General features: G+C 48.6%; 1 protein-coding gene across 1 annotated transcript in view; it reads right to left on the reverse strand.

The window, feature by feature from the left end:
• DYSF (dysferlin) overlaps window positions 1-10,880 on the reverse strand; it is a 109,167-nt gene that overhangs the window by 10,537 nt on the left and 87,750 nt on the right. Inside the window, exons 44-45 of the mRNA XM_009320898.1 lie at window positions 9,995-10,136; window positions 1-98 (exon numbers count right to left, since the gene is read on the reverse strand). Of these exons, the coding sequence (XP_009319173.1) occupies window positions 1-98; window positions 9,995-10,136 (240 nt within the window). The remainder of the gene's footprint in view (window positions 99-9,994; window positions 10,137-10,880) is intronic.

Consider the following 10,880-nt stretch of genomic DNA (forward strand, 5'->3'; position numbering starts at 1 on the left):
AAATAGTCATCGAAAGAGAACTTGTCATTGTCCCAGATCTGGAAGATAAGCTGCGGTGGAATCTTGTTTTCTGTCTTGTCCAAGCTCCAGAAGTGCTCCTAAAATCACACCAGGAAAAAAAAAAAGAAAAACACAAGGAAAAATAAAAGGCTCGTTAGTAGAAGTGGGCAGAGCCTGGCCACTCTCATCTCACAGCAGTGGAAGTCCTGTAACATAACGCTCTCGGTGTGTCCTGCGCCAGTTCTGCAGGGCCAGAGCCACAGGAGGACACTACTGGCTCTGGCCAGTTCTTGGACAAGGATGCTCGGTGGAAAACCCAAGATACTTCTGGTTTGGCTTCAATTTGTGCCTTAATTTAGTGACAATATTTTAGCAAACAGGCACCATGAGCTTGCAAATAGGATCTTTTGGAGTGACAGCATCATATTTGCATGATTTAGCCTGAGGGTGACTCTCCAAGGTGGAGAGCAACGAGTGTTTAGCGCCAGTGCTGCCAATCTTCACTTTCCTCTTAACTAATGGAAAAATATAGGAATAACACTTAAATTAGCACTTATGGTAGGCAATTCAAATACATCCCCTCCCCTTCTGCTCCCCTCTCACCCCAGCTCTGCCAGCAGCCAGAGCCCTGCGCAAGTCTGGATCCACCACTGCTCTGATCTGCTGTCTGGTCTGTTGTAAGTAGTCTGGGTGCAGTTGGCCAACTTGTGACCTGCAAACACCTCTACCACCTGTAGGCAGCCTGCGGCTCCCAAGTTTACTTACTAAACATGAATATGTAAAGAAAGAGACTGGTGCTTTCATAGCAGCTCATTGTGTGGTGGGTTCCTCAGTTCTCAGATGACTTTGTTCATCTTTTCTGCACATCTCCCAGGTTTTCATTCTCGGGACAGGTGAATGCTAGAGCTGGACATGGTATCCCAGTAAATCTGCTGCTAATCTTACACTGGGCTGCTGCCAAGCCACGTAATGTGCCTGCCATATCTATTACTACATCCAAGTTCAAGAAAGGAGAGATTCAGAGCACCAGCAAGCCACGATGACCAGAGCCTGGCTCCCTGTACAACCAACTGAGCGGTGGCACTGTGACACTTGATTTCAGTCCTTATAATCGGAGATCTGTCACTGCCTACACGCCCTTCTCATTTCTTTTAGATGGGCAATATTTTTTCTATTCCCTGCCACTAGAGCTGCCGTCACAACCTGTGGAAAGGTTTTGCAGCAGTCCCAGAACCCTATTTGCAAAGCACCTGGAATGAAAACGAGCATCCCCTGTGATTACCATCATTTACCAAACCCTTGTGCAGCGCAGGAGCTATCGTCCATCACTTCTGCAACCCAGGCACAGTAATAAGGAATAGCCACTGCGTGGGAGACGGCATCCCTGTGGGAGTTCAGCAATAGCATGAGGCAGCAATTTCTGCCTTCCGGAGAGGAGATGATTTACAAAACGCTCACCCATGAGAAGTCTGCAGCTGCAGCGGCCCGGATACTACAGTGGATAGGCCAACAGCAAGGTGGATGGTCTGCCTTCTGGGTAGTCAGACCAACGCTCCCCAAAAAGCCAGTGGAGGGGAACATTTAAATTAAACTTCTCTAACAAGGAGGGTTTGAATCCCATTACTGTGACAATGAGCTTGCGGTCACATCATTACGCTACATGTTGGATACGTGCCCATGCCACAAAATTTGCTATTTATGTGGTTGCAACTGGTAGTATTTCCCAACAGGGATCTAATACCACTTTTGGGATGCCACAAGATGCCTGAGAGGTAGGGCTAAGAAGGAGAGAGACGGAGACACACACAAAGCAGAGATCTTGTTATTTCTGGCTCCAGCCAACGCTTGCAAAGAGGAGGCAGAGTCACGACCGGTGTCTACTGACAGCACAGGCTCAGAGGTGTGTCCTGTGGGCAATGCCTCCTGCCGCACTCTTGCAACATGGCAGTATCACAAACAGAACAGATTTAATTAAAACCAGGAAACTTCAGCATTATTCACGACACATACGTAGCACCATAAATTCACTGTGGTGGCTACAAGACTCTGATTCATTATATCGTGCAATATTAAAAAAAGGGGGGGAAAAAAAGAATGTGTCACACTCCATAAGAACATAAATATTCAAGCAGGGAGACTGTGGGTACTTAAATCCCATTGAAATTGGTTTCACTTTAAGAGATCACCCTGGACGGTTATATTTCAATTTAGCTCCATTCCCCGCCTTGCTTTGGAAAAACACGCCAGCATTTTTGCAATGGAGCATTTTATTTATGCATTTTAAATATTTTCTAATCTAGAAAAATAAAATAAAGTCAATGGAAACTTCCATTTCTCCCCCTCTGCTCATTGCAATGTATTAAAATGTATGTTTATCTAAGGGGGGGCATGTTTTCCCAGCTAATAAGTCATTTTAAATTAAAACTGCAAATAAGGGAAAAAAAAAAAGAGCTTATGGTGATTCTTCCCTTTCCCATATATTGGTTGGGTCCTGCATTGCAGAAGGGTTGTTAGTCATCCAGAGGAGAAAGCCCCCAGGAGCCATGTACCCATGCCTAAAGAAGGCGGCAGCCAGATGACCTCACCATGGGTTGGAAAGGTTCATCTGGGGTCTGCGAGATGGAGGAAGACTCATCTCCCATGGTGTGCACCACAGCGAGACACCACGGGCTCCTTCCGATTGCCCCTTGCTGGGGCAATTCAGGCACCCCCATCTGTGCTCAGCTTGGGAGAGGATGAAAAATGTCCTACAGGTGCCTCTTCCTCTCCAGTGATAACTGATGTCCCCAACTTAGAGGCTGATTCCACCACATCTGCATTCGTCAGACGTGTCCATGCTCCAAGAGCATCGCTACACTGCTGCCTGGGTTGAACCACCTCTCCAAGCACATGTTGAACCTTCTCTTTGCACCATCCCATCCACCTGGAGTCGAACGTGAGCAAAACCTAGCACTTGAGCAGCCCCTCTGAAAGGGAGGTGCGGTGATGGCAGCTCTGCTCCCTGACAAAGGTACTGCCTGCTGGAAGGCCCAATCCCATGAGTGCCCTGATGGGGAAACAGCAGGAACCAGGAAAAGCAGCAGGCTGTTGTGAGACCCAAATTATTGCCCCAGTCTCTGAGCTGCTGCAGCAATCCCCCTCCTCTTGGTGGGTTCCTTCCCCACCTGCGGTGCCGGCTGAGCTCTCCCGGGGCAGGAGGAGAGCACCTTGAACCCAGGTCAGAGCCAGCGGGTGCTGCGGTGCCTTATGGTCATCTCCCACGCACTAAAACACAACTGGGTAAGTGTCCCCCGGGACTGACCATGCAATTGCTGGCAAACGGACAGGACTTTGGGTTTCCACCTTCCCTCCTTCCCATTGCAACGCCCACGGACTTGCCCGCACTCACAGCGAACAAAACCCACACACTGGCCACGTGGGTGCTCGCTGCATCCCCCTGCCTCCCCAGCACCCCTTCTACCCCTGAGAGCAATGCCCTGGCTTGCCGGGGACTCCCTGCCTGATGAAGGATGACTCAGGCAGGAGTCGACCCTTTCCGGGTGGCAATGCGGAGCTCGTACAACGCTAGCACGATCTGTACAGCTTTGGCCTTTCTTGTGGAAAAACACTGCAAATGTGGCTTGGCTGGTGGCGAAGCTTTCCTCCTCGGAGCCCCGTGAAGCTGGGGACACGGCAGAGCAGAGCTGTAAGGGCAGGCTGGGGAAGGAGGAATTTGATGCTGAGCTAAGTTTATGGGTCCATTTCAAGGCAGTGTGAAATTTGCCTCCGTGATTAAATCTAGCTACGAAAGTTCACTATAAAAACAACCCAAGGCAAGAAATTTATTTCCTAGCCTTTTGCAAGACATAGGAAGGAAGGGGGCTTGAATTATTGTTTGGGGGTTTGTTTTGCAGTGTGGGGGGGAGAGAGGGGAGGCTGATGAATATTTTACGGTCCTGAATAATGCAGCAGGGGAGGCAGGAAAAAAAAATAAGCTCATATCACTAGGAAAGTGTTGACAGGGCTGCATTTCTTCTGAGTTGCTTATGTGCTATGGAATACAAAGTAAGGAGCAACCCTGCTTTTCTGGGGAGGCCCCAGCATGTTCGCACCCAAGCAAGCCTGTCCCGTTTCAGCATGTGCATGTGGGAGAGCATCAGGTCCCTCATCCCACAGCAACTGGGGAGCCCTGGCCACACAGGAGACCCCCTCGGAGGTCAGCCAAGAGGAGTCTCTTCTGCTGCAGGAGCCAGGACAGGCCGTCCTGCAGGGCCATCCTTCAAGGTGTTGAGAAACTGCTTATCTGAACCTCATCCCACTGGGACAGTTCATCTATTTGTAATACGCAGACAGCTGAGCCCGCTCATTAGTGCACTTCTACTGGGCTAACTCGCCTCTTTGATCTTCCTGCTGTTGCCAACTCTGACAATTGCATCGCGGGTCTCGTAGCACTTGGTTTTCTGCATCTTCCCCTGATCAGGATGGCAGCTGAGCAAAATCCCAAGCGTACAGCTTCTGCTGCACATTCGGGCACAGCCTTGCCAATACCTGGAGGAGGCCTCCAGGCGTCACCACACCATAAATGTCAAATAGTCATAATATTGGTCTTGGGGCACATACTCTCATTTCGGTCCCTGGAATTGCTTGCTGCAATGCTATTTTCTCAGCCTCCCATGCTTTCCTTCTGGCAGAGTTTATTAGGCTTTTCCAGGGACACGGGGCCATCCCACTGCCCTTTAGGGAGCTCCAAGCCAGTCCCAGTCCTGGCCAGTTTGTGAACAGCACTGTTGGACCTTCAGGTCTTGACACAGCCGTGCTTTGCTCATCCCTCTCTGCACATCCACTGGAAAGCAAAATTCACAACAGTAGCTCCTGTCTGAATATCACAGAGGCTGCCGGTGCATCCCAGGTCATGACTGCTGCCCCTGTCCTACTACAGAAGACTCTTGTGTCGTTGTATCTGCCTGTTGCAGTCCCATTAAAATACATAATATATGACTGCCTTGTCTAACTCTGCCTTCCTCTGAAAAAAACTGTGCTTGGAGCCCATTCAAAATGTTGCATTTTGGCTAAATGTGGAAGGAAAAGGAACATTTTGTGTTTTGCTTTGGTTTCTGATGTCACCAAGAAAAACAGGGAAGGACACGATAAAGGACAGGAAACGGGAGAGGAAAAAGTCCAAAATTAACAGGCAATAGCCTTTTTTTAGCTTTCCGACACCAAAGAGGAATGAAAATTTCAATCTAATAAAATATTAACCGTTTTAAACAAAAATCAGTGCTTGATACTCAAAATCTCAAACTAAAACCAACTGGAGCACAGAGATTTCTTCGTACACCCTGGAGATTCGGCAACGACCGTAACAGAACAAGGGGATGACACAGGGACCCAGTTGCAGAAACCTCCCACACGTGGCTATTTTTTTTATAAAAATTAAACAACGGAGAGGCCACACGCTTACCTCCAGGGTAAACTCTTGCCCTGTCTGACAAATACACCGAGCCCAGGCTGCCCACGAGCCCTCAGCTGATTTAGAGCATCGCACTACGAGCCGTCACTGCACGGCATGAGCCTCCCCCATGCAAAATCAATGGCCAACAGGGACGTCCCCACGCGCCCCACCACTGGCACTGGCTCCTCGTTCCCAGCTGGTGCGAATCTGCTGGGCGCAGAGGAATGCACCAGCTGATCTGCCCCAGGTGAGGGTCTGGCCCGTTGCAGGTCGGAACTGTCAGTACCAGGAAGATGTCAGGACACTGTAATGAATTTGCAGACAAAGTAACCAGAATCGATGAAACCAGATGGAGCTGGGAAAGCCTCAACGCCAGGGAGGGAAGAATTTATTCTTGGCTCTACTCAGCAATAGAACAAAACAAGCTGTGAGTTACAGCCCCTTCTTCCCTGCTTTTCCCTCAAATGCCTTTGCACTTTTCTCTCTAGGTGGGTTTAAGACCCCAAACCTCCCTCTTTCTCATATCGCTCCTGAAGACCTATCTCTAGTATGATTTCTGGGATGCCACCAGCAGATCGGTTATAGAAAAAACGCTTCCAAATGTCAGGTTTGTTGTTATATTCAATGCCAGAGCCAGCAAACTCAGAGGCTTCAGCTGCACCTTGCAGAAACAGGGTCTCAATTATTCAAAGAGATATGTGGAAGCATCACCGATACCTCACAGCCACAGGGTTATTCCTAGGACTATTCCATAGGACCACCTACTTCTAGCCATGCGAGCAGCATGCACCCACCACTGCCGGATGCCAGACGTCCAAACACCTCCAGCTCAAAGCCAGTGTGGTTTTGTGCCCAGGTAGGTTGCAATTAATCTGCTTAAAACTTGGATGGGCCCCTTTAGTTGAGAGCACAAGGTGGAAGAAATGAATGTAAGAGCTCCTTGAAAAAGAGCCTCAACACAGCTGCCCCAAGCTTCCCCCTGAATAAACCAGACAGTTGCTTGCAGTTTCTTCTACAGCAGTGGGATGGGTCCTCTTCCAATGGTTCTCTTTGTCTTTGCAAAACAGAATATTTTGTGTTCTGGCATCAATACTTCATTTTCTTGTTGACACCTAACACCGAAGTCTAGTAGCAGAACAAGTATGAAGACAACAGCTATGTTCCTTGGTCTGGTTTCTGCCAATGACATGGCATGACATGGATTTGAAATTGCCAACAATGCTCCCATACTCATTATGTTCATCTCCTGGAATTTCTTTTATGCAACACTTTTCAGATGGTATATGAACCACCCAGCCAGGTCTTGGAAGCTCCAGCTTAGTGGTTTATTTCCAGGTCCACTCAAGCACCAATAGTTTTTAACTCGTATATTGAGATGCTCTTGAAATTCTACCCTGAATGTTCATTTATGCAGATGACATTTGCTCAGACATCCAGTGTCAAGCTTTTTCTGCCCTAGAGGACATCTAGAACTCAGATTTGGCAGCTATATTCAGCTACCGCTGTAATTGGCACTTGAAGCTGAACATTTCAAAATCAATTTCATGCATTTTCCACCTCCACAGCGCCTGCGAGGCATGGGAGCCGAGCGCCTCTCTGACTGGGTGCCCAGTGAAACGTGATCCACATCCAGCCTATCTCGGCATTGCTCTCGATAGACTCTGGTTGTACCATGACCATCTGATAACATTGTCTGCAAGAGTCAAGACCTGCCAGGCTTAGACCTGGGGATCTAAAGTTTAAACCCTGCAGACATCTGCTCTTCTCTCTGCTGGCTGGCTCATCTGGGACCTGGACCTGTCTGTTCCTCCCCTACTTAAGTCAATATGCAATTTCATGCAAACATGTCAGGGGCGCTGAATCTACCTTTCTAGCCTAGATCCCCCTGTGAAACAACAGCGCTCCAACACGCGATGTGTATTGACCCTTTCACTAAAACGACTGCATGGTTTGCAGCCTAAGAAACTGTCTTCTTGCAGGACTCGGCAAGCTGCAAGCACGCTGTGGCCATGCGAATGACACGGCTTGACTTGTCCTTGGCTGCTGGAAAAAGATGGCACAAAAAGAAGCGGGAACTGAAGAAGGAAATTCTGAATAAATGCCGAGAGAGGATGTTAAAGAAACATGCATTTACATATTTTCAGACGAGCTGTCCCAAAGATGGACTTCTTCTTTCTTAGGGATTTTTTTGAAATTCAGAATGGGGTAAATTCCTTTCTCAGAAGGAGAAGCAAGATCCTTATAACATTACTGCAGCAAGAGAAGGTATGGATGGAAAAACATTCTGAAATGGTTAAAATGTTTAGAAAAGCAGGAATAAGGGCCTACACTTCCAATCTATAAGTTGAATTGATGCTCACAGGATTTACAGGCTCCTGCTTTCCCTTGAGGTGTCCCGTGGGAAGACTGAAGCCTCAAAACCCCAAGCAATCCCAGTGCTTTGAAGCTTTGGAGATAAAGTTCCCAAAACTTCCAGTGCTGCGGCAAGGATTAAACAATCCTGGCTACCGCTGGCCATCCCGAGGCTTCAGGGTCCGGTTCCACCACGTGGCACCTGGGTTTTCCCCGGGTTTGCAGGCTCCCAGATCCCCCCAGACGTGCACACCAGAACTAAACATCGCGGAGACCCTGCTGCCCAGAGGCGTCCTTGCTCTTTTGGGAGAATATTTGCAATCTGGGTTGGGATGTCCCATTCCCGCAGTCCATCCTGCAATGCTAAAGGGAGCTCCAGTCTGCAAGGAGGTGAGTGGAGCAAACAAAGGAGAGCAAATTGAAAGCTGCTTTCCTCCCAGCAGCGCTCTCTCCAAGGGCCAACACCAGCAAGGCTGGGCGCAGGTGGCTTTTAGCAGCTCAGAATTTGCCATCTGACCGTTTTGATTTAAATTCCACTTTCCATCGCCTGCGTTTAAAGTTCGGTGCATGGGCTTTTACAGCAGCAGTAATGAACCTGGAGTTCAAACAGCACATGGCGAGATCAAAAATTGCCAGAGCGGAATGTGTCCCACAAATACAAAGCATGGCTTTTCATTCATTATTTTTTCCTTTACAGAGAGGTTTTACAAGCTGTTTATTTTCTGATACAGTGTTGGCAGACATGTGGTCGGAGAAGAATCAATATCAGCACAGTGGGATGTATTTTCTTAAACGGTTTATAGGGGGGTCTTTGCTTTTTCAAAGGGGGATAATTGAATGTAGTACACACTGTACTTTTGATTTGTTTAACATGAAGCGTGAAATGGGTACAGCTATGATTCTGTCAATCAGTTTAACCATCCAGCGACTCATTTTGAAGCTAGGCCTCCTCGTGGGGATCGTCTGGCTCGAGGGATGGGGAATTTGCTCAGCATCTTCCCTGCCAAAGTGCCAGTTCCAATCCAGGCTGTGCTGGGACCTTGCTGGCCCCACAGAACAAGCTGGGATGGGTGTCCCAGGTGAGCTTTGTGGATGCAGATGGTCCCACTGCAACGAGGTGTCTGTATTCAAACGAACACCGAGGTTGAGTTCACAGCGGCAAGGCAGGGAGCAGGGACGAAGACTCAGGGTTGGGTGGCTGAAGGGGTTTGAGCTTTCAGGGAGGTGCCGCAAAACAGGACCAAGTCTCAAAAGCAGGGGTTGTCCCTGCTGTCCACACAGACACAGAGACCCCACAATACTCCTCTTAATCTCCAGGTGATGAGCAGGAAATTTAAGTGAATAGATCTCCCTCCCCTAAAGCGTTCCGTGAGAGCCAGTCCAATTTTCACCAGCGTTTTTCCACATACGCACCCCAGCTCCATCCCTGTTTCCTTCCCTCTGTGCAACTCCCAGTCCACATCTGATCATCACGTTGCCCTAGCTTATCTAAGGGACACCAAAAGCAATAGCCAACTACAGATGTAGGAATGAGGGGGCCAAAACCACATCCACTTTTAACTCCCCAACCGAGTACACCGCTCTCTTACTAGACCAAAGGCATCTTCACCCTGAATCCCAAACCAAAACTTTTCTTCCCATCCCTGCATCAATGGTACATCCCAACCCATGTTCCCCTACATGCCCCTCCTGCTTACCCCTTCAGGCACTTGGAGGCAGCTCCTTCCTTTCACCCCTCTTTAGCCCTTCTGGGAAGTTATTGTACAGCACAATGCCCATTACGCTATGCTGGAGACCAGAGGTGCATACCTAACCATCCCCATGGAAATGCCATCTCCATCCTTGGAGTAACCCTGTTGTTGATTAGGCATCTTGGAAGTCCCATGCAACCAGGAAAGCACTTTGACACCACTGCACCAATATTCAGCTGCCTCCAGTCCAGAGGAGTCTTTCCTGGGGGGTCAGTCTCTCCAGGCTCTTTACACAAAGCCACCTCTAATTCTGACCCCACAAATGTTGTATTCAAAATGTGGATTTTTTTAAACCAATTTCCCCACCTGTCCACAGCTTTGTGTTTCAAATAACACAAATGTAAGGCTGAGCCTTGCGTAGCTCCATTGGTGCTGCAGTTGTGCAGGTCTTAGATCATGCAGCGCATTTCACCCCAGAGTCACTATGAGAAGGTAGAAACGTCTGTGCAGGGACACTCACCTTTTTTGCGATGTAACACATTTGCTCAGCCGGGAGGTAGTCAAAGGGGAAGATGAATCTCCAGTTGAAGTTGCCCTCTCCTCCCATAGACCGGTAGTGCACATCTGTTTTTTGCTTGTTCTCCTCGTGGCCAACCAGCCAGCTGCAAAATGTAAACACGCTGCATGAAAAACTAGAAACACACCAAGGATTTTGGAGTTCACTCAACGTCACAGAGGCCATGAGCAGGTAATAAAATTAGTTTATTTTACCACCCCTGTGGATGCCTTGGGCTGCTATCTGTAGGGGTAGCCTGGAGCCCGCAGGAGACTTGAGAGGGAATGCAACAGTCCCTGCAGTGTTGGGAGATGAACCAGTGATGGTGGTAGCAGCCTGAGAAGCTCTGCAATCTCTTCTCCTCCCTCCCCTGAGTTTCACGGATGATTTAAAGACTCAACATCACCTTAAGCTCTAGCTCAAAGTTGTCACTTACCCATCCATAGGCACACATCAGCTTCTAACCTGCCTTCTAACCTTTCCCTTTGCAGCCACCCCAACCAGCTGACCTTGTAGTTAGCCCCTAAAGCCAGTCCTGTTGATGAGGCAACCATGCTAAAGGGCCAAAGGGCCATTTTTTCCCCTCTATTCTCTGTCAAGTTCTTGAAGATTATTATTTGAAAGTCCTAAATGGCCAAGAAGTTCTTCCCCAGGAAAATCCCAGAGTGGCCAGACCCTGATGTGGCCAGGGTGCTCCCCTTAGAGACAGGTCCTCACAGCACAGTTCTCCTCCTGGTCTAAAAGAGCTTGCTGTGGTCACTCCGCGACCAGTCCAGGGGCAAACTGAAAACTTTCCATAACAACTACTTTTTTCCAGCTGTGAGTTTTGCAACTGTCAGGTTTTCATTCT

The sequence above is a fragment of the Pygoscelis adeliae genome, unplaced genomic scaffold, assembly GCF_000699105.1.
Source record: "Pygoscelis adeliae isolate BGI_AS28 unplaced genomic scaffold, ASM69910v1 Scaffold273, whole genome shotgun sequence".
In the NCBI taxonomy this organism is placed as follows: Eukaryota; Metazoa; Chordata; class Aves; order Sphenisciformes; family Spheniscidae; genus Pygoscelis; species Pygoscelis adeliae.